The sequence below is a fragment of the Amblyraja radiata genome, unplaced genomic scaffold (genome assembly GCF_010909765.2).
Source record: "Amblyraja radiata isolate CabotCenter1 unplaced genomic scaffold, sAmbRad1.1.pri scaffold_555_ctg1, whole genome shotgun sequence".
NCBI classification, from domain to species: domain Eukaryota; kingdom Metazoa; phylum Chordata; class Chondrichthyes; order Rajiformes; family Rajidae; genus Amblyraja; species Amblyraja radiata.
The window spans coordinates 35,950-63,626 of record NW_022630612.1 but is presented as its reverse complement, the minus strand read 5'-3'; the positions used below and the strand labels follow the sequence as shown (position 1 = coordinate 63,626).

The 27,677-nt window shown below is 42.7% G+C and overlaps 1 protein-coding gene across 1 annotated transcript; it reads right to left on the bottom strand.

The window, feature by feature from the left end:
- Positions 1-96: 96 nt before the first annotated feature.
- Positions 97-27,249, bottom strand: LOC116970131 (tripartite motif-containing protein 52-like). Its single transcript, XM_033016850.1, has 3 exons — positions 26,839-27,249; positions 26,298-26,441; positions 97-267 (listed from the first exon to the last, which is right to left on the bottom strand). The coding sequence occupies exons 1-3, from the start codon at positions 27,247-27,249 to the stop codon at positions 97-99; spliced, it is 726 nt and encodes a 241-aa protein (XP_032872741.1).
- Between the last annotated feature and the right edge of the window lie 428 nt (positions 27,250-27,677).

Below are 27,677 nucleotides of genomic sequence, written 5' to 3'. Positions count from 1 at the left end.
GGGTCGGGACACTTCTTCAAACTCTCGGATTCCAGGTGAGTTGATGGCCCTGGCCTGCTGCAGCCAGGGGAGAGGCAAGGAACGTCAGTGTCATGGTCACGGCCCATGGTCAGCCAAAGTGCATGTTGGGTCAGCGGTGATGGCGGCAGTCAAGGCCTGGAAACGGCCGAGGAAGCTGTGTGAGCCGGGGTGGTGTTGGCAGCCCAACCTGGAAGCGTGGTGCGTGCTGGGGATGGCATTGGCAGCTGGGGTTGGTGGTAGGTCTGTCTGCTTTAATCAAACTCCATTAAAAAGAGTTCTGTTAAAACAGGGGTTTACTATATAAGAAGAGACATTTGTGGTCATGTGAAAAATATCATTTTAAATGACTGGATTGAGAAAGCAGTTAAAAAAGCATATCTTACCCTTTACACAAAAGCACAAAGAATAACAACATGAAATCATGATGATCCTTTATAGAACATTGGTTTGGTAACAATTGAAATTTATGTGAAAAAACTTAACCAAATGAACACAAAATGTGTTTAGGCACCACATAGAGTCAATAGACATTAGACAATAGACGCAGGAGTAGGCTATTCGGCCCTTCGAGCCAATCAATGTGATCATCAACAATCAGTACCCTGTTCCTGCCTTCTCCCCATATCCCCTGACTACGCTATCTTTGAGCCCTATCTAGCTCTCTCTTGAAAGTATCCAGAGAACCGGCCTCCACCGCCCTCTGAGGCAGAGAATTCCACAAACTCACAACTCTCTGTGTGAAAACGTGTTTCCTCATCTCCGTTCTAAATGGCTTACCCCTTATTCTTAAGGGGCTGTCACACTTGGGCAACCTAATTGGCAAGTTAAGAAGAGTTTGAAACAATGACATGTTTAAGACCTCCTTTGACTATGGAGAAGACCTCCTTCGACCTCCTTCGACTATGTTGAAGACCAGCTTCGACTAGCTACGACCAACTTCTGGAAAATTGGACACCGAATAGTGGAGAGTGAAGACGACCTCCTTCGATCTCCTTCGACCTCCCTTCAACTATGATGAAGACTATCTATGACTACCCTCGACTACCCTCGATTACCTACGACTAACATGCCGACCTACTACAACCTACGACAACCTACTACGACCAAACCTACGAGTGAAAAATGTATCGATTTTTTCCATGGCGACCTTTTTTTTACTCTTGAGCATTTTTTAACATATTGAAAAAAACGCCGCGACCTAGCTGAGGCCTCGACTACGCGGAGACCACTCTCGAGCATGAAGGAGTTACGAAGACCTCCTATGACCTTCTGTCGACCATGCAGCGAATACGAGTCGAGGGTAAACTCGCCAGAACTTGCGGATTAGGTCGCCCAAGTGGGACAGGCCCTTTAAACTGTGGCCCCTGGTTCTGGACTCCCCCAACATCGGGAACATGTTTCCTGCCTCTAGCGTGTCCAAACCCTTAATAATCTTATATGTTTCAATAAGATACCCTCTCATCCTTCTAATTTCCAGAGCATATAAGCCTAACTGCTCCAATCTCTCAGCATATGACAGTCCCGCCATCCTGGGAATTAACCTTGTGAATCTACGCTGCACTCCCTCAATAGCAAGAGTGTCCTTCCTCAAATTTGGAGACCAAAATGGCAAACGATACTCCAGGTGTGGTCTCACTAGGGCCCTGTACAACTGCAGAAGGACTTCTTTGCTCCTATACTCAACTCCTCTTGTTATGAAGGCCAACATGTCATTCGTTTTTTTCACTGCCTGCTGCACCTGCATGTTTACTTTCATTGACTGATGAACAAGGACCCACCAGATCCCGTTGTACTTCTCCTTTTCCCAACTTAACACCATTTAGATAATAATCTTCCTTCATGTTTTTGCTACCAAAGTGGATAACCTCACATTTATCCACATTAAACAGCATCTGCCATGCATCTGTCCACTCACCCAACCTGTCCAAGTTACCCTGCATTCTCATAGCATCATCCTCTCAGTTCACACTGCCACCTAGCTTTGTGTCATCTGCAAATTTGCTAATGTTACTTTGAATCCTTCATCCAAATCATTGATGTATATTGTAAATAGCTGCGGTCCCAGCACCGAGCCTTGCGGCACCCTACCAGTCACTGCCCGCCATTCTGAAAGGGACCCGTTGAACCCTACTCTTTGTTTCCTGTCTGCCTATCAATTTTCTATCCATGTCAGCACTCTACCCCCAATACCATGTGCCTTAATTTTTCCCACTAATCTCATATGTAGGACCTTATCAAATGCTTTCTGAGTTCAGATACACTACATCTACTGGCTCTCCCTTGTCCATTTTCCTAGTTACATCCTCAAAAAATTCCAGAAGATTAGTCAAGCATGATTTCTCCTTCATAAATCCATGCTGACTCGGACCAATCCAGTTACTGCTATCCAAATGTGCCGCTATTTCATCTTTTATGATTGACTCCAGCAACTTCCCCACCATCGATGTCAAGTTAACTGGTCTATAATTCCCTGTTTTCTCTCTCCCGCCTTTCTTAAGAAGTGGGATCACATTAGCTACCCTCCAATCCACAGGAACTGATCCTGAATCTATTGGAAATTGATCACCAATGCGTCCACAATTTCTAGAGCCACTTCCTTAAGTACCCGGGGATGCATACTCAGGCCCTGGGGATTTATCAGCCTTCAGTCCCATCAGTCTATCCAACACCATTTCCTGCCTAATGTGGATTTCCTTCAGTTCCTCCATCACCCCAGATCCTCTGGCCACTAGTACATCAGGAAGATTGTTTGTGTCCTCCTTAGTGAAGATGGATCCAAAGTACCTGTTCAATTCATCTGCCATTTCCTTGTTCCCCATAACAAATTCACCCTTTTCAGTCTTCAAGTGTCCAACTTTGGTCTTAACTAATTTTTTCCTCTTCAAATACCTAAAGAAGCTTTAACAATCCTCCTTTATATTCTTGGCTAGTTTACCTTCGTACCTCATCTTTTCTCCCCGCATTGTCTTTTTAGTTATCTTCTGTTGCTCTATAAACGTTACCCAATCCTCTGGCTTCCCGCTCATCTTTGCTACGTTGTACTTCTTCTCTTTTATTTTTATACTTCCTTTGTCAGCCAGGGTCACCCCTTACTCCCCTTGGAATCTTTCTTCCTCTTTGGAATGAACTGATCCTGCACCTTCTGTATTATTCCCAGAAATACCTGCCATTGTTGTTCCACTGTCATCCCTGCTAGGGTATCTTTCCAGTCAACTTTGGCCAACTCCTCCCTCATGGCTCCATAGTCCCCTTTGTTCAACTGTAATACTGACACATCCAATTTACCCTTCTCCCTCTCAAATTGTAGATTAAAACTTATCATATTATGGTCACTACCTCCTAATGGCTCCTTAACCTCAAGTTCCCTTATCAAATCCGGTTCATTACACTCGTTCATTACAAAAATCGTAGTCATAGAGTGATAGTGTGGAAACAGGCCCTTCAGCCCAACTCGCCCACACCGGACAACAATGTCCCAGCTATACTAGTCCTATGTGCCTGCGCTTGGTCCAAATCCCTCCAAACCTATCCTATCCATGTACTTGTCTAACTGTTTCTTAAATCATGGGATAGTCCACATTCCCCACTGTGATGGAAGGCAATAAAGTCTTATCTTCTTTCCTCCTGTCCTCCCACGGTCGGGGAGTCGGAACATCCGCAGCCGACGATTGAGCTTCCACGTTGGGGCGGTCTAAGCTCCCACATCGGGTCGGTTGAAACTCCTGTGGCTTGGAGTTCCCGAAGTCAGTCCCTAACCAGGGACAGTGAGCTTCATGATGTTAAAGTCCGCAGCCCCTGCAGGTTGGAGCACTAAAGGCCGACCCCTGGCAAAGGGATCACCCGCTCCAAGATGTTAAAGTCCGCAGGCTCCGCGACTTTGGAGCTCTAGAAATCCCAACAAGAGGCTGCCAACTCCACGATGTTAAGCTGCAGTGTGGACGGTGAAACGACACAGAAAAAGTCGCATCTCCGTCGAGGAAAGAGATTAGAAAAGTTTCCCCCACCCCACCCCCCACACATAATACAAAACTAAAGATAAACTAAAACATAATTTGTACAACAAACTAAAAACACCAAGAAGGAAAAGACGAAGACAGGCCGTTGGAGAGGTAGCTATCGTGTAGCCCAGGATGAGGTTATGCAGTACTTGGAAGTTCACGATAAAATAGGCCGCAGTTAGTATGGTTTTGTGAAGGGGAGATCTTGCCGGACGAATCTTTGAAGAAGTTCTTTGAGGAAGTTAATAACAGGACAGACAGAAGGGAGGCTGTAGATGTTGTTTACCTAGATTTTCAGGTGGCCTTCGATAAGGTGCCGCACGTCAGGCTGCGAGGGAAGATGAAAGTCCATGGTATTAAAGGAAGGATGCATCTATAGCGGGTTGGCTGGATGGCAGAAGGCAAAGAGTTCAAAGGTAAAAGCTGCTTTTTCAGGTTGCTTTCCAGTGACCAGTGGAGTTCCCCAAGGGTTGTGCTGGGGCCAATTCACGTTGTATATTAATGATCTGGATGAGGGGATTGAAGGCTTTGTGGTGAAGTTTGCAGATTATGATAAAATAGGTGGAGGGGCAGGGAGTGTAGAGGAAGCAAGGACTCTGTAGAAGGACTTGGACAGGTTAGGAGATTTAGCAGAGAAGTGGCAGTTGAAATTCAGTAAAGCAAAGTTGTCAGGTCTCGCGTTTGATCTAGTTTCTGTTTCTTATTGGTTTTTAGTATTAGAGTTTGCATTCTTGTTTTATTTTGGTGTCTCACATCTCCTCTTGTTTCAGGTCCCATTTCCTGTCAGGTCGTTTACCCTCATGTGATTGTTGGCCACGCCCTGATGTGTTTCACCTGTGTCTCATTATCCCCTGCTAGTCTGTTGGCCACGCCCTGATGTGTTTCACCTGTGTCTCGTTATCCCCTGCTAGTCTGTATTTAAGCTTTTTGTGTTTTAGTTCCCATTGCCAGGTCGGCAGAGTCGGCGGTCATTCATTCAGCGCTGCTGCGGGGCTCCCGTGTGGAAGGGAGAGAGGGACTAGGAGTTGGCGGTTGGCATAAACTGGTTTGTGACTGGATCAAATGGCAACTCAAGTAGGATTAGAGGATGATGAAGATCAAGATGATAGGGCTTTTGGTGACTGGACGTCAGTGTCTAGTCGGAGAGTAGGGAGGAATCAAGGAGAAGGAGGAATCAGGCAAAACGAGCTCGGCCAAAACAGCAAAAGGAGCTTTGAAGGGAACAGTTCAGAAGAAGAGGATAGGAGAACGGTTCGGAAAAAGGTTGAAAGGAAGAAGGTTAAAATAATACTGAAATTTAGAAAGGAAGATGAGCATGTCAATTTAAGTCCGATAGCTTTATCCAGGGAGCTAAAGAAGAAGGTAGGAGAGGTGGAAACAGCTAAGATTTTGAGAGACGGGAACTTGTTAATAATATGTAAAACGGAGGAGCAGAAAAATAAGGCTCTGAAGATTGAAAGTGTTTGCAAGAAGATGGTTAGTGAAAGAAAGACTCTGGGTGAGAGTAGAGTGACAAGGGGAGTAATAACAGGTATTCCGGTAGATGAAGACCTGGAGAAACTCAAACGGAGTATTTTTGGTGGCCAGGTGAGTGTAGCTAAGAGATTGTTAAGGACAGTGGAGGGTAAGAGGGTAGAGAGCTTGTCTGTGCTTCTGGAGTTTCAGAAGACTGAACTACCAGAAAAAGTGAGAATCGGATGCATGATCTTTCCAGTGAGGCCTTATATCCCTCCACCGCTCCGATGTTATAAATGCCAGAGGTATGGACATATAGCAGCGGTGTGTAAGGGGAATCAGAGGTGTCCCAAGTGTGGAGGAGAGCATAGATTTGAAGAGTGCAGAGAAAATATGCAGGATAAATGCTGCAATTGCGGAGGACCGCACAGGGTAACGTATGGGGGATGTGAAGTCAGGAAGAGGGCTGTGGAGATTCAGCAAGTGAAAACAGTAAGTAACATAAGCTACTCAGAGGCAGTGAAGAAGGTGCAAGGACAAAGGGGAAGAGTGGATATTAATGGGAGAGAGAATCATCCGTTTTTGAGATCAGAGGAAAGTCAAGCAGTCAAAACTCACACAGAACTGACAGCTGATAAGCTAATTGTTTTCATTGCATATGTAATCAACTGTACTGATCAGGTTAAACACAAAACAGAAAAAATAAAAATCATTGTTAAGGGAGCAGAGAAGTTTTTGGGTTTAAAAGAAGTATCATGGGAGAGTATCAATAAAAAGCTTGAAGGAGATGGAAGGGAGGAAGGTTCTGGTGATAGGTCAAATTGATTATATTACAATGGAACGCAAGGAGCATAATAGCAAATGGACAAGAGTTTAAAGGATTCATTAAAGAGTTAAAGAAGAAACCAGAAGTCATATGTATTCAAGAAAGCTGGCTTAAGCCTTCATTAGACTTTGTCATCAAAGGTTATGATAGTATCCGTAGAGATAGGGGGGAGGGAAGTGGAGGGGTGTGTGTAATATTTATAAAGCAAGGAATACAGAATAGATTGTTGGTGAAAGGAACAGAATTAGAATATTTAGTGGTGGAAATTTGGATAAGAGAAGGTAAGGTTAAAATTGTTAATTTTTATAATCCGTGTAAAAGGCTTTCATTGGAGTTGATGGATGAACTTGCTGGGTATTTAGGGGGGAAAGTTATATGTTGTGGTGATTTTAATGCTCATAGCACGTTGTGGGATGATTCTAATGATGAAAATGGGATGGTGATTGAGGATTTAATGGAGAAGAATAACCTTGTGTGTCTTAATGATGGAAGTGGGACACGAATCAACATCAGAACAGGGTCAGAATCAGCCATAGACCTCACACTAGTGTCAGACTCATTGGCGGGTGTTTGTTCATGGGAAGTAATTCGAAGAACAACGGTAGGAAGTGACCACTACCCGATAGAAATAGTAGTAGGAGTGAGTTTAGAGGAGTATAATACAGAGAGAATACAAAAGTGGTCTTTTAGTGGTGCTGATTGGGAGAAGTTTAAGACTATTAGTGATCAAGAAATGGAAAAAATTGATATTTATGAAGATGTGGATAATTTAAATATTTCTGTTTGCGAAGCCATTTTAGAGGCAGCAACAAAGTCCATTAAGAGGAAAGGAGGTAAGCACAACAAAAAGAGTGTACCATGGTGGACTAAGGAATGTGACAAAGCAATTAAGTGTCGAAATAAAGCTTTTAAAATTTTGAAAAGAAATCATAATTTTCAGAATCTTATTGAATACAAAAGGTTGCAAGCAAGTGTAAGAAGAGTAATAAAAAATGCAAAGAGGGAATTTTGGAGGACATTTTGTAACTCAGTGGGAAGGGAGACAAAAGTAGGTCAAGTTTGGGGAATGATAAGGAGAATGAAAGGAATTAAAAGAGAATACAAATATCCAATCCTAACTGACGGTGAAATTACAGCAGTGAAAGACGAAGAGAAAGCAGAGATGTTGGCAAAATCTTTTGCTAAAATTCACAGTTCAGACAATGTTAGTGAAGAAGGAAGAAAAGGAAAAGAAAATACCATAGCAGAGAATAGACAGTTAATACGACATGAGGAAGACACTAACGATGTTCTAAACAAACCATTCACAAAGACAGAATTCAACCGAGCTCTTAGAAAAACCAAGATGTCAGCACCAGGTAAAGATCAGATTTGTTACACCATGTTAAACCATCTCAGTGAAACATCCAAGGATTTTTTGTTAGAATTTTATAATAAAGTGTGGGAGGGTGGGAAATTACCGCAAAGGTGGAAGGAGGCAGTAGTGATCCCAATAGGAAAGCCAGGTAAAGATCTGACAAACCCAGGGAATTATAGGCCTATTGCATTAACATCCAACATATGTAAAGTAATGGAAAAAATGGTAAATGAAAGGTTAACATATTATGTAGAAAATAAAGGATATTTATCCAATTACCAGAGTAGTTTAAGGAAGGGGAGAAACACCATGGATCCAGCTATATGTTTAGAACATGAAATTAGGAGAGCACAAATTAATAGAGAAAGTGTAGTAGCTGTATTTTTTGATATTGAGAAAGCATATGATATGATGTGGGGAGAAGGGTTATTAGTGAAACTAGGTAAATTGGGGATTAAAGGTCGTATATTTAAATGGATTAAGGATTTTTTATTTGGGAGGTCAATACAAGTACGAGTTGGAAATCAATACTCAGGAACATTAGATATTGTAAATGGAACACCTCAAGGGAGCATAATAAGTCCTTTACTATTTTTAGTAATGATAAATGATGTGTATGATGAAATTGTAAATGAAATGGGAGTTTCACTGTTTGCGGATGATGGGGCAATCTGGAAAAGGGGGAGAAATGTGAAGTTTATTGTGCAGAAACTACAGAGGGCTATAATAAAGGTACAAGAGTGGTCTTATAAATGGGGATTCAAATTTTCTGTGGAAAAGACAAAGATAATGTTTTTTACTAGGAAGGAAATTGGTAGTGAGGTTAAACTAAAATTATATAACCAGGAATTGGAGAGAGTAAAATACTATAAATTTTTAGGTTTATGGTTTGATGAGAGGATTACATGGATGGTTCATATTCAGAAAGTAGTGGACAAATGTAAGAAGATACTTAATGTAATGAGATGTTTAGTTGGATGTGATTGGGGGGCAGATAGAACAGCTTTGAAGGCTATATACAATGGGTTAATTAGATCTGTGTTAGATTATGGTTGTGTGGTGTATGGGTCCGCATCAAGTACTTCTCTTAAGAAAATAGACAACATTCAATATCAGGCATTGAGAATATGTACAGGTGCAATAAAAACAACTCCAACAGCAGCATTACAGGTTGAAATGGGGGAGATGCCTCTAGAGATGAGAAGGATACAGCTTTCATTAAATTACTGGATTAACCTACAGGGCCACAGTCAAGAACACCCAGCACAAGTTACTGTCAAACCATGCTGGGAAAAGGAGAGAAGGGAAACAAAAAGTTTTGGATGGACAGTGACCCAGAGAGCAGTACAAATCGGCATAGCACAATTAAATGTGGTTCCAACAGTTCCATTACCTTCAATTCCACCTTGGATACTTCCAGATGCAACAGTAGACTTTACAACATTAGAACAGGAAAACAAGGATAAACAACATAGGTATAATTCAGTCATCATACAGGAATACATTGACAGATACTACAGTTTTGTCCAAATTTATACAGATGCATCAAAAGATTCAGTAGATAAAGTAGGAGTAGCATTTATTGTACCAGAATTTCACATCAAAGTAGGGAAGAGGATCAATAATGAGGTCTCAGTATACACAGGTGAAATGATTGCAATATTGTTAGCGGTACAGTGGGTCGAGGATACTAGGCCTTTAAGGACAGTTATTTGCTCAGATTCAGGTTTAGCAATAAAGAGTTTACAGCACAGCCATTCAGACAGTAGACCAGACATTTTGATTGAAATACAACAAACACTATTCAGAATTCAAATGATGGGGCTTACAGTCATATTTTTATGGGTACCAGCACACATTGGCATTAGAGGAAACGAAATGGCAGATAAGGTAGCAAAAGAGGTAGCAAAAAGAAGTAAAATTGATTTAAGTATTAACATAGGTAAAACTGAAATCAAAGACATTATTAAGCAAAGACTGAAGGAAAGATGGCAAAAGCAATGGGATGAAGAGCGGAAAGGACGGTGGTTCTACAGAGTCCAGAGGAAAGTGGGAGAAATGAGATGTGCAGGAAAAAACAGAAAAGAGGAGACAGTAATCTCAAGAATTAGATTTGGACACACTGGTCTGAACAGTACACTTTTTATAATAGGCAAGCATAATACAGGTAGATGTGAATACTGTGGGCAAGAAGAGACAATAGAGCATGTCATTGTACATTGTGAGAGGTATGAGGAGGAGAGAGAACGGATGAGTGAGCAGTTCAGAAAAGAAAGAATACAATTTGATTTGGTAGATATTTTGCAAGGAAGTTCATATAAGTGCTATCAAATCCTGTTGCATTTTCTTAGGGTAACCAATTTGTTCGGAAGGATATAGGTTAATAGTATATGTAATGGTGTTGTTTGATCCACACTCCATACCAGTTGGTGGCGGTAATGCACCAAAAAAGTTGTTTGCCAACCGCCAAAAAACACCACATAGAAGAAGAAGAAAGAAGTTCCCATTGCCAGTTCGTTGTGTATGCTACTTGGTATCACCTCGTTCCAGCTCTCGAAATCTTGTGACCTTGTGATCTCGACCTTTGCCTGTATTTTCGACCACTGGTTCTTGCCTGCTCCTATATGGTACTGTTGCCTCTGTTTTGCCTACCTGTGTACTGACTTGGACCGATTAAACGCCGAAGACTGATCTGCCCTGTGTCTGAGCCTGCATTTGTGTCCTCCTCCTCGTTCAGTTCTGACAATTGGTGAGGTCAATTGTGGAGTATGGTGTATAATTTTGGTAGGCATAATTATAAAGAGAAAGGTTGAACGAGTTAGATATTTGGGGAAAGAGAGAAGGAATACCCACCATAGAGGGTAGTGATGTTTTCTTAAGGAACTATTTACTGGCAGTATCTCGTTCTATTACAGAATTAAAAACCAAGGGGCTGCTGGCACAGAGTCCCGATCTCGACTTGCCACTCCATTCTGTGAAAGCAGAGAACTGGGATCTTGTAAATCATGGAAGGAAGAAAAGCTGTAACCTAGGTGGACTGGACCCTACCTTGTGTTATTAATCACCGAGACAGCAGTACGAACAAAAAGAAAAAGGGGTGGACACACGCAAGCCGATTTAAGGGTCCTGTGGAGGCCCCACCGGACAATATCAGCCCATGGACTGTGCGTGAAGGGAAGGAACCATTGACTTTGTGCCTATTCGGATGTTGTATCATTCCCTGCGCACGGGGTCTGGCTCAGCGATTTATAGAAGACAGCCCTGACAAAGAACAGCACCGTCATGATGGCCTTCAGAACACAGTATGACTAGCGAGAGGAGGATAGGGAGGCGAAGAATCTGCGGCTAGCACTAGAAAAGGAAGATATAGTATAAATCAAGAGTTGCGTAGCAAAAAGAAAAATGGTGGATTGTGAGAGAAGGGTTAATAGGGATGGTTGATTTATACTAGAACTCTGAAAAATATAACTTAGAAAGAAATAAGGTGTCAGCAGAAGCCAGACTGCTGGTCGAAGAAAGTAACAATATACAGGACAGAGGGAACTTCTAGATAAAGAAGTAACAGATAAAAACTCCAGCAGAAGCCTTTGACGTCAGGAAATGTTCCAAGACGTTTCTGGACGTTCTCGTGGGAATGTGGGCTTTGTGTTGTGGGTGGACGAGGCTCGATGGGGAGACATGAGGTAGTGACCATGGTGAAGAAAGGTATATAAAGATAGATACAACCTCCATTTTTTGTGTGTCTCTAGAGGATGATAGAGGAGGGACACTCTTTTCTGCGCAGAAATGTAATAAAGGAAAACTTGTTTCTTTGATTTTGTCTCTGAAGAGTTTGTGATTGATTTTGAATCTCACAACAGCAAGAATATCCTTCCTCAAATTAGGAGACCAAAACTGCAAGAATAGCAAGAATGTCCGAGGCAAGAATTCTCCTTTGGAAATTGCCTGATTTTTCCCAGCAACACCGACATGACGGGCAAATGGCCTCTCATTCTGTTGTAACTTTGTTTTGAGTTTGTCCTCAAGCAGCACAGGTGACCTTTATGTGTGTACGAGGCGTTTCTTCGTGTGTATCAATTTAGATACATTCACAGAGCAAGTTTAACAAAGCTTCACAGTTAATGCCATGTTTAAGGATGAGAGTTTAAATATTAACATCAAATGAAATAATAAATATATACTGTCTGACCCGCTGAGTTACTCCAGCGTTTTTGTATCTATCTTTGGTTTAAACCAAAGCTCCTCTAGTATCTTTGGTTTAAACCAGCATCTGCAGTTCATTCCTACATTAGAATTTCTGTTACGTTTTGGAACATATGACATTTTAAAACTCTGTGTTTAAGAAAGAACTGCAGATGCTGGAAAAATCGAGGTTAGACAAAAAGCTGGAGAAACTCAGCGGGTGAGGCAGCATCTGTGGAGCGAAGGAATGGGTGACGTTTCTGGTCGAGACCCTTCTTCAGACTGACGTCTGGGAAAAAGCTCCGCTCTATGATCTTTGGTTGGGGTGGAGGTTGGGGGCGGGGGGGCGGGAAGAAGAAAGGAAGAGGCGGAGACAGTGGGCTGTGGGAGGGCTGGGAAGGGGAGGGGAAGGAGGGAGAAAGCAGGGACTACCTGAAATTGGAGAATATTATAAAAATCTCTTCAAAATATATTTCAGAAGTTGAAACATTTGCGGAGTTGCTCCTGCATGTGAAATTCTTAATGTTTATAACCAAATATTGAAAGTGAAAACTGCTGATAGCAATTAGTCGACTCCAGAAAACATGTTCCTGACGCTCTTAAAAATAGCGGAGTCAGGGGATATGGGGAGAAGGCAGGAACGGGGTACTGATTGGGGATGACCAGCCATGATCACATTGAATGGCTCGAAGGGCCGAATGGCCTACTACTGCACCTATTGTCTATTGTCCATTCACTGTTTTGAACTCCCTATCTGATTATAAAATGACCTAAGATTTATAAATCAAAACACAAAGTGATGGAGTTAGACAGCGGGCAGGCAACAGGTTGAGGTAAGAGAGAAGGGCAGATGCCACGCGACAGTGGGAGTAGGAATGGAGCGAGGTGGAGGATAAATGCGTGGCTGAAAGACTGGTGCAGAGGGCAGGGATTCAAGTTTCTGGATCATTGGGACTTCTTTTGGGGAATGTGGGACCTGTACAGAAAGGATGGGTTGCACTTGAACCCGAGGGGGACCAATATCCTAGCGGGGAAATTTGCAAAGGTCACTGGGGAGACTTTAAACTAGAATGGTTGGGCGAGGGACTCAAATAGAGAAAGCTAGTAGACAGAAGGGGAGGCAGGAAGCAGAAAAGGGAAGCATTCGGACACAAGAGGAGAAAGAAAAAAAAAGGAAATAAACAGAGAAGAAGAGACGGGAGGTTTCTTAAATGTGCATATTTTAATGCTAGGAGCATTGTAAGAAAGGTGGGATGAGCTTAGAGTCTGATAGACACCTGGAAGTATGATGTTGTGGCGATCAGTGAAACATGGTTGCAGGAGGGTGTGATTGGAAACTAAATATTCCAGGATTTTGTTGCTTCAGGTGTGATAGAATTGGAGGGGCAAGAGGTGGAGGTGTTGCATTGCTAGTCAGGGAAGATATTACAAGCAGTGCTTTGGCAGGATAGATTGGAGGGCCTCATCTAGGGAGGCTATTTGGGTGGAACTGAGAAGTGGGAAAGGTGTAGCAACACTTATAGGGTATATTATAGACCGCCAAATGGGGAACGGAGAATTGTAAGAGCAAATATGTAAGGAGATAGCAGATATTAGTAGTAAGCACAAGGTAGTGATTGTGGGAGATTTCAACTTTCCACACATACACTGGGAAACACATTCTGTAAATGGGCTGGATGGTTTGGAGTTTGTAAAATGTGTGCAGGATAGTTTTTTGCAGCAATACATAGAGGTACCTACTAGAGGAGGGGCAGTGCTGGACCTCCTGTTAGGAAATGAGACGGGACAGGTGTCGGAGGTATGCGTTGGGGAGCACTTTGGGTCCAGTGATCACAATACCATTAGTTTCAATATAATTATGGAGAAGGTCAGAACTGGACCTAGGGTTGAGATTTTTGATTGGAGAAAGGCTAACTTTAATGAGATGCGAGATGATTTAAAAGGAGTAGACTGGGACATTTTGTTTCATGGGAAAGATGTAGAAGAGAAATGGTGGACATTTAAAGGGGAAATTTTAAGAGTACAGAATCTTTATGTTCCTGTTCGGTTGAAAGGAAACAGTAAAAATTGGAAAGAGCCTTTGTTTTCAAGGGAAATTGGACATCTTGTTCGGAAAAAGAGGGAGATCTACAATAATTATAGGCAGCATTAAGTAAATGAGGTGCTTGTGGAGTATAAGGAATGTAAAAAGAATCTTAAGAAATAAATTAGAAAAGCTAAAAGAAGATATGAGGTTGCTTTGGCAAGTAAGGTGAAAGTAAATCCAAAGGGTTTCTACGGCTATATTAATAGCAAAAGGATAACGAGGGATAAAATTGGTCCATTGGAGAAACAGAGTGGGCAGCTATCTGCAGAGCCAAAAGAGATGGGGGAGATATTGAACAATTTATTTTCTTCGGTATTCACCAAGGAGAAGGATATTGAATTATGTGAGGTAAGGGAAACGAGTAGCGTAGTTATGGATACTTTGAGTTTCAAAGTAAAAGAAGTACTGACACTTTCGAAAAATATAAAAGTGGATAAGTCTCCAGGTCCTGACAGGATATTCCCTAGGGCAGTGAGGGAAGTTAGTGTAGAAATAGCCGGGGCTATGACAGAAATATTTCAAATGTCATTAGAAACGGGAATAGTCCCCGAGGATTGGCGTACTGCGCATGTTGTTCCATTGTTTAAAAAGGGTTCTTAGAGTAAACCTAGCAATTATAGACCTGTTAGTTTGACTTCAGTGGTGGGCAAATTAATGGAAAAGATACTTAGAGATAATATATATAAGCATCTGGATAAACAGGCTCTGATTAGGAACAGTCAACATGGATTTGTGCCTGGAAGGTCATGTTTGACTAAACATCTTGAATTTTTTGAAGAGGTTACTAGGGAAATTGACGAGGGTAAAGCAGTGGATGTTGTCTATATGGACTTTAGTAAGGCCTTTGACAAGGTTCCTCATGGAAGGTGGGTTAAGAAGGTTAAACTGTTGGGTATAAATGCAGGAATAGCAAGATGGATTCAGCAGTGGCTGAATGGGAGAAGCCAGAGGGTAATGGTGGATTGCTGTTTGTCGGGTTGGAGGCAGGTGACTAGTGGGGTGCCTCAGGGATCTGTGTTGGGTCCTTTGTTGTTTGTCATGTACATCAATGATCTGGATGAAGGGGTGGTAAATTGGATTAGTAAGTATGCAGATGATACCAAGATAGGGGGGTGTTGTGCATAATGAAGAGGATTTCCAAAGTCTACAGAGTGATTTAGGCCATTTGGCAAAATGGTCTGAAAGATGGCAGATGGAGTTTAATGCTGATAAATGTGAGGTGTTACACCTTGGCAGGACAAATCAAAATAGGACGTACATGATAAATGGTAGGGAATTGAAGAGTACAGTTTGAACAGAGGGATCTGGGAATAACCGTGCATAGTTCCTTGAAGGTGGAATCTCATATAGATAGGGTGGTAAAGAAAGCTTTTGGTATGCTAGCCTTTATAAATCAGAGCATTGAGTATAGAAGCTGGGATGTAATGTTAAAATTGTACAAGGCATTGGTGAGACCAAATCTGGAGTATGGTGTACAATTTTGGTCGCCCAATTATAGGAAGGATGTCAACAAAACAGAGAGAGTACAGAGGAGATTTATTAGAATGTTGCCTGGGTTTCAACAACTAAGTTACAGAGATAGGTTGAATAAGTTAGGTCTTTATTCTCTGGAGCGCAGAAGGTTAAGGGGGGACTTGATAGAGGTCTTTAAAATGATGAGAGGGATAGACAGAGTTGATGTGATCAAGCTTTTCCCTTTGAGAATAGGGAAGATTCAAACAAGAGGACATGACTCTTAATTAAGGGACAGAAGTTTAGGGGTAACATGAGGGGGAACTTCTTTACTCAGAGAGTGGTAGCGGTGTGGAATGAGCTTCCAGTGGAAGTGGTGGCGGCAGGTTCGTTGGTATCATTTAAAAATAAATTGGATAGGCATATGGATGAGAAGGGAATGGAGGGTTATGGTATGAGTGCAGGCAGGTGGGAATAAGGGAAAAAAGTTGTTCGACACGGACTTGTAGGGCCGAGATGGCCTGTTTCCGTGCTGTAATTGTTATATGTTATATGGTTATATGCTGGTTTATACAAGAGATAGACACTAAGTGCTGGAGTTACTCAGCGGGTCGGGCAGCATTTCTGGAGAATATGCACAGATCATGTTTCGGGTCGAGAGCCGACTTCTACATTTTAACAGTGACATAATTGCTGATAATAAAAGCGACTCTATTTACTTGGTCTTGCAGAGAGAGGTATAAGGGAGAAGTTCTGGTTGTGTATCTGGCAAGTGGGTTGCGGGGGAGGGGGGGGGGGGTAGCGATGGAAGCAAGAGCTGCATTTTCCCCCAGGTCCGCATTCAGACTGTCTGTCGCCATGTAAGTGGAGGTCATGTCACCCCCAGGTCCGCATTCAGGGCCACCACTCGCAAGGAATTTAAGGCAGGGATTATATTTATCCACCCCCTTTCGAGTATTGTACAAACCATCTCCCTCTAGAAATTCATTCTTCTCGCTTTAAAGTAGAGATCCCCTTGACTTTTGAATGACATTGTGACCTCTGCGTGCACCGGCATTTTCTTCTTCTCCAAAGCAAAAACAATCGCTGTGTAAAAGGAAAACAAAAGCCCTTTCTGGCATTCCTCGTTTTTTGTTTGCTAATTACTTTCATTCCAGCAATGCCTTCTTTGGGTGGGGGGAGGATGAATATCTGGGAGTGAGAAAAGACCAGGAGACCAGGATCAATTAAATGACCTGTCTGGCAGGTCCCATTGTTGCCACCAATCCTAAAGAAATGAAAGCAGCGATTCTCCTTGCGTCCCCCGCGTTCCAGATAGACGGTGACTCTTCACGTCTGCAAATTCTTCCCTTTCTCCCTTCTCCTCTATGTCTACAAAACCTTCAATCGGCTTGCCTCCACCTACATTAAACGTCTGCTCAGCCACCACACCACCTCCAGGTCCCTCAGATCGGCCGACTTGAGGTTACTTAACATTCCGCGGTCCAGGCATAAGCTCAGGGGCGACCGCGCCTTTGCGGTTGCAGCTCCTGGACAGTGGAACAGCATCCCTCTTCCCATCAGAACTGCCCCTTCCATCGTCTCCTTTGAGTCCAGACTAAAAACTTATCTGTACTCCCGAGCCTTTCGTGACGTCCTCTGAGCAAGGACTTCATGTATGTATTTATGTAGTTTGTTTGTTTATACTATTCTTATAACGAATGTAAAGCACTTTGGCAACGAGAGTAGTTTTTTAAATGAGCTATATAAATAAATGTGACTTGACTTGACTTGACTTTCGAGTGACCTCCTCTAAACCCTCGAGTTTGTATCTGGCAAGTGGGTTGTGGGGGGCAGTAAGCAAGAGCTGCATTTTCTACCCAGATCCGCCTTCAGACTGTCTGTCTCCATGCAAGTGGAGGTCATGTCACCCCCAGGTCCTCATTCATTGCCACCACTCGCAAGGAATTGAAGGCAGCGATTATATTTGTCCACCCCCTTTCGAGTACCGTACAAACCAAAGATGATAGAGCATCCCCTCTCTCCCGTCTCCACCCTAACCCTCTTACTAATTTCAACCATTTGTATTCCTTGGATATCACCGCGTCCCCAGTCCACTATGGGCTCCACCTATCCTGAATCATCGACGCATGCTCTGCTTGTTCTGCACCTTCCCATACCTCTAGTTTCCCCTTCACTGGCTTCCCATCTCCCACCGGATCACCTACAAAATCCTGATCCTGACCTACAAAGCCCTCCACCATCTGGTCCCCCCATATCTCACTGACCTCCTCCTCCCCCTACCAACCCCCACAGTCCCTCAGATCGACATCAGCCGGTCTCCTCTCCATCCACAAGTCCAACTTCCGCAGTTTTGGGGGCAGCGCCTTCTCCAGGGCAGCTCCCAGGCTCTGGAACTCCCTCCCCCAACTGATCCGCAATCCCGTGTCCCTCACCATCTTCCAGTCCCGCCTCAAGACCCATCTCTTCACCTCTGCCTATCCTTAGCCCCACGTCCCCCTCCCTTTTCACCTGTGCATTAATTTGCCTCATATTGTGTTTTGAATTGAATTCTGTCTTTACTTTGTGTACTAGTCATGTCTCTATTTATTTAATCCCCCTTACATGTTTTTCCTCTACCTGCTAAATTTTTGTAAGGTGTCCTTGAGACTCTTGAAAGGCGCCCATAAATAAAATGTATTATTATTATTATTATCCCTGCCTTCTCTCCATACCCCCTGATCCCTTTAGCCACAAGGGCCACATCTAACTCCCTCTTAAATCAGGAGTTTCTATCTTCATGTTCCCGTGAATGGAACACGAGCCTTGCTGTACTGTAGACTCTGCAGAAACCGGGTGGGTATGAGAGGTTTAGAGGGATAGAGGCCAAATGTGAGACGAGGTCATCCCTCGGCCTCCTGCACGGCAAAGAAAAAAAGCTCAAACCTATCCATCTTCTTCTTGCAACCCAAGTCCTCCAGTAAGGACCTAGCTTGGCATGAATAAGTTGGACCGAGGGGGCTTTTTCCGTGCTGTAACACTCTATGACCCCCCATAACCAAACCATGTAAATCTCTCCGAGCGGGTGCCATTCTTGACAAGCACGGAGAATCACTGGACTACAGGCAGGACACTAAGTTGGCGATGTCTCGGATTCACAGGGACATTGGCCACCCCCTCGCCTCTCAGAGTATTTCCCCCCCCCCCTACATCCTTCCTCTATTTGCGAGGCCTCCCTTTAACTGAAACACTCCACTTGATCGCTCTCTACCGCAGGGATTTGCTCCCACATATGTCATTGTTTTAGAATTTACAGCATGGGAACAGGACCTTTGGCCCACCGAGTCCACGCCAACCATCATTCACCCGTACCCAATTTCTCGTTTATCCCACTTTCGCATCCCACACACTAGTGGCAATTTACACAAGTCAATGAACACACAAACATGTACGTCTTTGGAGGTTTGCTCCTCCGTTCTGCTGGTCTCAATAATTATCAATTAACCCCCCCCCCCCGGTCTCACGCACATGGAATTAGGTTCTTTCTATAGACATATATTTAAAAACCCATATTAGGTTTACCCTTAATTTCCAAATCATCCCTCACCCCCAATCCAAAAGAAAATCACTCCGCAGTTCATTTTTTAAAGAAAAACGTGCCTTCAGGGGACTGCAAAGAGTTAATAATGTTCGCTAACATTCACTTCAGTAGTATATAAGTCTGTATATTAATTCAAACATCAATATAAAATGTATTGACACAAATGTTCCACTGTCACCATTTTAATAGGGTAGTAACACAGACGAGAACAGATAACATATAACAATTACAGCACGGAAACGGGCCATCTCGGCCCTACAAGTCCGCCGAACAATTATTTCCCCTAGTCCCATCTACCTGCACTCAGACCATAACCCTCCATTCCTTCCCCGTCCATATACCTATCCAATTTAGTTTTAAATGATAAAATCGAACCTGCCTCCACCACTTCCACTGTAAGCTCAGTCCACACAGCTGCCACTCTGAGTAAAGAAGTTCCCCCTCATGTTACCCTAAACTTCTGTCCCTTAATTATGAAGTCATGTCCTCTTGTTTGAATCTTCCCCTACTCTCAATGGAAAAGCTTGTCCACGTCAACTCTGTCTATCCCTCTCATCATTTAAAGACCTATATCAAGTCCCCCCTTAACCTACTGTGCTCCAGAGAATAAGACCTAACTTATTCAACTTTCTCTGTAACTTAGTTGCTGAAACCCAGGCAACATTCTAGGTAAATCTCCTCTGTACTCTCTCTATGTTGTTGACATCCTTCCTATAATTGGCGACCAGAATTGTACACCATACTCCAGAATTGGTCTCACCAATGCCTTGTACAATTTTAACATTACATCCCAACTTCTATACTATGTATAGAGTTTATAATGATGTCGACATAGGTTAGTGAACGACAGTCTTCTGTTTGAGTGATGTAAACCAACCTGTGCCCTGACAGGGATTACACCAGGCACTTGTCTATTCCATCCTACCATTGATTTATTATTTGAGGAAATTCACACCATGCCACACATTACCATTGCAGTGTTTAGTTACAACAGGCAGATTACTTAAACAATCTTCAATATTGTCAGATAAATTATAAACCTGGGGGCTGTAAGTGGAAACAAATGGAAAGTATATTTAGAACATAAACCCAGAAAAATAATAGCTTTACCCAAAGAGTGACAAATGTTTGGAATAATCCTGAAGGCACAGAAGAATCCAAATGAAATCACGATAGTTGTGGTCTCACGAGTCATTAAGGTAAACGCACGGGCCACTACGTTCTTACAACTTGGTTCGATTTATAACTTCAAGAGTACATTTTACTCGTGGAAAAATTTAAACCTGTTTGAATTTTTTCAAGTTACCAAGTTTCACGGGTAGCTCCACGAGTCGCTAAATTGCGTCCACGAGTTCCGACGTTCCCGCTACGTTAATTGCACGTGATTACCAGCTCGCACAGTGTGACAGGGGGTTAACGCGTCCAAAATGAACGGATCGACAGACCAGACAGCTCTGATTCAGTTGCTGTTTATTTCACTCTTGCCACATTTACATTCCCCCCTGGTTTTATTTCCCGCGCTCAACTGGGGTGTTGTTTCACGACGCGGAATTTGGGGATTAAATGGGAGCCGTTCGTTCAGCGCCGACCTGTTGTCCACCGGGTTTCTGCCCCACAGCCCCTGAGCCCCGCTCCCTGACGCCGGTCCCGGGACCCGACCCTTTTACACACCCGGTGAGGAACCGGAGCAGATTCTCAGCCACTGGTTTCCATCCCAAGGCCCGAAGAAAGGATAAAGTTTCTCCGTGAATTTATTCCCAGTGAAGGTGTGGAGATGGGACTTGGTGTCCGCGTCGTAAAATGAAACTGTCCCGGACTCGTAACTGAGATAAACTCCCACCTTCCCGGGGATAGGATTGCCGGGGAGAGAAGATGGAGGGGAGGTGAATGATTGACACCCGCCATCCCACCGCCCGATGCTCCAGACTCCAGTCTCCGTGGACAGCTGTTCCTTTCCCTTCCTGTCCACAGACTCTGCGGCGACTCCCAGACTCCACCACTCACTCCCCGCCACCTCCACCTCCCAGTAATGTCTCCCCGATGTGAATCCCTCCGATCCCAGCACACACTGCCAGTATGTAAACCTCTTCCCGGTGTCAGGGAGACTCCTCCCGGTGTCAGGGAGACTCCTCCCGGTCCCGGTCCATCTCACCCTCTTCCGATCCTCAGACACCACGAGCCGCGGATGCGCTGTTTCCACATTCCATGGGTGACGGAGACTGGGGGGAGAAGCAGAGAATCAGAGAGTCCCCGGGGGTCCGGGGGGAGACTCGGGCACAGGCGGGCGGACAACTGAAACCTTGTCGGGGTTTCATCAACCCAATTACGTGAGATGGACAACACAAACCTTTCTTCGGGTTTTACTCAGAGGAAAGGCGGGGATGCTCGTGGATTGTTGGTGCGGGTCGGGCGGCGGAGTTGGGATTGTGTGTGTAAACAGAGAGAGAGGGGGGAGGGGACGATTGAGAGATTGCGGTGGGCATTTGGAGCGGTTTTGCAGGGTTTTGTGAGATCTCGCTGTTAGGTGGTGGAGAGGAATCAGATTTTCAAGTAGCACATTGAAACATAGAAACATAGACAATAGGTGCAGGAGTAGGCCATTCGGCCCCTTCGAGCCTGCACCATTCGTCATTCAATATGATCATGGCTGATCATCCAACTCAGTATCCTGTACCTGCCTTCTCTCCATACCCCCTGATCCCTTTAGCCACAAGGGCCACATCTAACTCCCTCTTAAATATGGCCAATGAACTGTGGCCTCAACTACCTTCTGTGGCAGAGAATTCCACAGATTCACCACTCTCTGTGTGAAAAATGACGCGTGTTTGCTGCTGGGATTCTTGAGCACAAGCTGTTAGCTTTTTAGTTTAGTTCGGAGGAGGCATGCATGTTTTAATTAAAGTGTCCATTATTCATATCACTCTTTGTATCTAACTAACACCTAACAATCCCTAATGTATAACCATATAACCATATAACAATTACAGCACGGAAACAGGCCATCTCGGCCCTACAAGTCCGCGCCGAACAATTTTTTTCCCTTAGTCCCACCTGCCTGCACTCATACCATAACCCTCCATTCCCTTCTCATCCATATGCCTAACCAATTTATTCTTAAATTATATCAACGAGCTTGCCGCCACCACTTCCACTGGAAGCTCATTCCACACCGCTACCACTCTCTGAGTAAAGAAGTTCCCCCTCATGTTACCCCTAAACTTCTGTCCCTTAATTCTGAAGTCATGTCCTCTGGTTTGAATCTTCCCTATTCTCAAAGGGAAAAGCTTGATCACATCAACTCTGTCTATCCCTCTCATCATTTTAAAGACCTCTATCAAGTCCCCCCTTAACCTTCTGCGCTCCAGAGATTAAAGACCTAACTTATTCAACCTATCTCTGTAACTTAGTTGTTGAAACCCAGGCAACATTCTAGTAAATCTCCTCTGTACTCTCTCTATTTTGTTGACATCCTTCCTATAATTGGGCGACCAAAATTGTACACCATACTCCAGATTTGGTCTCACCAATGCCTTGTACATTTTAACATTACATCCCAGCTTCTATACTCAATGCTCTGATTTATAAAGGCTAGCATACCAAAAGCTTTCTTTACCACCCTATCTATATGAGATTCCACCTTCAAGGAACAATGCACGGTTATTCCCAGATCCCTCTGTTCAACTGTATTCTTCAATTCCCTACCATTTATCATGTACGTCCTATTTTGATTTGTCCTGCCAAGGTGTAACACCTCACATTTATCAGCATTAAACTCCATCTGCTATCTTTCAGCCCATTTTTCCAAATGGCCTAAATCACTCTGTAGACTTTGGAAATCCTCTTCATTATCCACTATCTTGGTATCATCTGCATACTTACTAATCCAATTTACCACCCCTTCATCCAGATCATTGATGTACATGACAAACAACAAAGGAACCAACACAGATCCCTGAGGCACCCCACTAGTCACCTGCCTCCAACCCGACAAACAGCCATCCACCATTACCCTCTGGCTTCTCCCATTCAGCCACTGCTGAATCCATCTTGCTATTCCTGCATTTATACCCAACAGTTTAACCTTCTTAACCAACCTTCCATGAGGAACCTTGTCAAAGGCCTAACTAAAGTCCATATAGACAACATCCACTGCTTTACCCTCGTCAATTTCCCTAGTAACCTCTTCAAAAAATTCAAGAAGATTAGTCAAACATGACCTTCCAGGCACAAATCCATGTTGAACAAATAAATGATATCAACATTACCTTGCGGAATACCACACGACATTTTGCTTAACACTCTGTTAAATAAATAGGGGTGATCGAATTTTGCAACTTCCGGTGCCCCACCTGCTACTGACAACATGTGTTCCTCATCACTAACCCTGTAAATATAGGCAGCTGGGTTACAAAATGAACTACAGCGATCTTCTGAGTTTTTTAAAATAAAATTATGCATGGTTTCTGTTAAGAACAATTTCCTACCTCCTCTTCCGACTAATTTCCTCCTGAAATCAAACAAACACAACTTTTTATTGATACACTGACCATAATAATAATAATAATAATAATAATAATAATAATAATAATAATAATAATAATAATAATAATAATAATAATAATAATAATATTAATAATATTAATATATTTATGCAACGGAACAACAGTATTTTCTACTAATTGTTGCAAACTGATGGAAATTCTTCACTAACACAGCTTCTGACACACGGATAACACGAGAATGTCAAAGAAAGGATAAGGAATCACATCTGGGCATCATATCTGAGGAAGGATGTGCTGGCTCTGGAGTGGGTTCAGAGGATGTATACAAAACGTTCCCAGGAATGAGTAGGGGAACACATATTGAGTGATTGTCGGCACTGGGACTATACTCGCTGTTGTTTAGAAGAATGAATGGGGACCTCATTGAAACATACAAAACAGTGAAAGGCCTGGATAGAGTGGATATAGAGAGGATGTTTCCACTAGTGGGAGTGTCTAGGACTAGAAGTCAAAGCCTCAGAATTAAAGGACTTTCTTTTTGGAAGCCTGTCAGTGGATATTTTTAAGGCAAAGATAGATAGATTCTTGATTAGTACGGCTATCAGAGGTTATGGGGAGAAGGCAGGAGAATGATAGGATGGCCACATTGACGTGATGGGTCGAATGGTCTAATTCTACTCCTATCTTTTTTGACCTGATTATAAAGAACAAAGAGGATGAAAATATATGAATTAAATGGACAGGAAAGCAGATTAATTTTATAACACCCTACTAAACAACGAGGTACCACCGACCGAACCATATAGATACAAATGGGGAAATGAAATAGGTCACCCTATAACGAAAGATATGTGGGACGAAAGTTTACAACAAATACATCAATGTTCACTAAATGCCAGACATACTTTAATACAATTCAAGGTCTTACATAGACTACACTAAAATAAAACTAAATAGAATCTTCCCACAAATCTCTCCTATTTGTGATAAATGTCTACATCTAGAGGCTAATTTAACACATACGTTTGCAAACTGTATAAAACTTAAACATTTCTGTACTGATATTTTTGAAATAACTTCAGAAGTTATTAATACAAAACTGGACCCAAACACAAAATTAATAATACTTGGAATATCAGAACAAAGTTTAACACTCACAACAAACCAAAGAAATTTCCTCGACTACAGTATAATAATCGGGAAAAAATGAATATTAAAATTTGGAAAGGGCCCCTACAACCCCCACAATTTATATGTGGATTACGGAAATGTCGGAGACCCTATACTTAGAAAGAATTAGACTTGTCTTAATGGACAAACAAGATATTTTCGATAAAAATCTGGGCTCCATCATTAACTATCTGAAGGGATAGATTGGCACAGCACGAGGAACCAACTGAAACTTGACTCAGGATCAAATGAAAAGCTATACTTTATAATCTACGAAACCTATCTCCATTGATGTATTATGGTAACCCATTCCACACTCCTCTGTTTTGTTTTTTTTTTAAATTTGTAACTTTCTACCCTCTCTTTCCCTCTCTTTCTAGTAAAAATAAAAACACTAGAAGCAGAAGTAATTGATAATTGAAAATTTTTATAATGTATGACTGATGTATATGAAAGTATTTTTACTATAATATGTAACTATCCTTTATAATATGTCTACTTCTAATAAAAAAAAAAAAAAAAAGGAAAGTAGATTATTATCTGAATGGTGGCCGATTAGGAAAAGGGGAGATGCAACGAGACCTGGGTGTCATGGTACACCAGTCATTGAAAGTAGGCATGCAGGTGCAGCAGGTAGTGAAGAAAGCGAATGGTATGTTAGCATTCATAGCAAAATGATTTGAGTATGGGAGCAGGGAGGTTCTACTGCAGTTGTACCGGGTCTTGGTGAGACCACACCTAGAGTATTGCGTACAGTTTTGGTCTCCTAATCTGAGGAAAGACGTTCTTGACATAGAGGGAGTACAGAGAAGGTTCACCAGACTGGGATGTCAGATCTTTCATATGAAGAAAGACTGGATAGACTCGGCTTGTACTCGCTAGAATTTAGAAGATTGAGGGTGGATCTATAGAAACTTACAAAATTCTTAAGGGGTTGGACAGGCTAGATGCAGGAAGATTGTTCCCGATGTTGGGCAAGTCCAGGAAAAGGGGTCACAGTTTAAGGGTAAGGGGGGATGTCTTTTAGGACCGAGATGAGAAAAAAGATTCACACAGGTGAATCTCTGGAATTCTCTGCCACAGAAGGTAGTTGAGGCCAGTTCATTGACTATATTTAAGAGGGAGTTAGATGTGGCCCTTGTGGCTAAAGGGATCAGGGGGTATGGAGAGAAGGCAGGTACAGGATACTGAGTTTGATGATCAGCCATGATCATATTGAATGGCGGTGCAGGCTCGAAAAGCCGAAGCTACTCCTGCACCTATTTTCTATGTTTCTATGTTTCTACACCACACGGGACATATTTACTTGCAACAGTAAAAGGAATGTATTGATAATGGTATTTACATTATCAAAGGATTTCATACATTAATTCATGCACTGCCTCTCACACCCGCTACACCAGACACACTCACAGCATGCAAGTGTGCCTGGATTTTAGTGTCAGTTTGAATGTAATATGTAGCATGGCAAGCAGAGGAACAATCAAACATTTAGTATCAAGGTCTCCACTTATTCCCGAGAGGTTGTGCATTTTATGTGGGCACTTGGATTGGCTTAAACTGAAAAGAAATTCTCACCATTAGAAATATCACACTGTCTTTTTGATCCATCTGTTCCTGTATCTTTGTGAGTTTCTCCTGCATGGAATTTAATTTAACTTGAATTGCTTGAAGATTTTTCTCCATTATATCTAGACTCTTCGCCTCGACTTCTCTGAGATCTTTTAGTAAATGCTGCTCTTCCTCAGCGAGAATCTGTCTCTTTTTATTGAAGTGTGATGTGATGTGGGACTGCAGACTGCGGGACTGTGCCTGTGAAGAGAAATGTGGATATTTTCATATTGCCACAAGGGGGTTAAATCTACACGGGATCACACAACGAAGGAAGAGACCTTACCCTAACTCCAGAAATCTTTGTTTTCTGCAATTGTTCCATTTCCTGTATCTCTGAATTTTTTTTCGTGAGAGATTCTATGGAAGATTTCATCCGAACCTGAAAATGGGTTTGTAAAAACAAAAAGTGAAATGAAAGTGTTGTACATGAGAAAAAAACACAGTGGAATTCATGTGATCAAAATATGTTTTTTTTTATTTTATTTTTTATTTTATTTTATTTTTATTAGCAGTACAGTAAATTACATTAATACACATCACATATATCTTATTACATTATGTTGTACCACTTCAATTGTTTGATGTTTGTTTTTACCTTGTAGTTTTCAACAGCTTCTTCTATCCGTATGAAGCGGTGAGTCTTATGTTCCCGCCCATCTCGACAGATCAGGCAGATCAGTTTCTTGTCAGTTTCACAAAACACCTTCAGTTCTTCCTGATGTTCCTCGCAGTGAAGTTTACTTTCCTTCTCTTTCTGATTCAGATTTAATTGGTGAGTTTTCTGAGCCAGGCTTGACAAGGCCCAATTCACAATGAGGGTGCGGTCAGGAAACTCCTCTCTACATTTCGGGCAGGAGTTTTTCCCCTCTCTTTCCCAACTCTGCGCGATACAGGAGCGGCAGAAGTTGTGTCCGCACTTCGGGGAAACCGGATCGGTGAAGATATTCAGGCAGATGGGACAAATTAGATCTTCTGTTAAACTCTCAATCTGCTGTGTTGAAGCCATTTTGCGTTCTGGTTCTTCCTGGTGCAACGTCCTTGTCCAAAGTACGCTCTGTAGCACCATATAAGGAACACTAAACGCGAGGATCAAAGTCCCCTGACTCGCAATAAATTCCACTTGTGGGAGCAGTTGATAAGATGTTAGGAGTGCCTGAATATGACTGCAGTTGTAAAGAACAGCTTCACGAAACAGTTCAAGGGATCGGATAAAAATGAACCGCACACACTGCTTTATACCAAAGATAGCCACAATATATTTGAAATTCAGTAATCCTTGCTGCTGGCTTCTGGCCTGTCTATGTTCCCTTGTGTTTTTGTTTCCCTTGGCTCCATTCCAGAGGCTGGGCGATCGGTACGTATCATTGCATCGGCAACTACACTTTAACCCTGCTTCCTCCGTGGACTCCGGTCGAGGCTCAGATGTTATCTTTC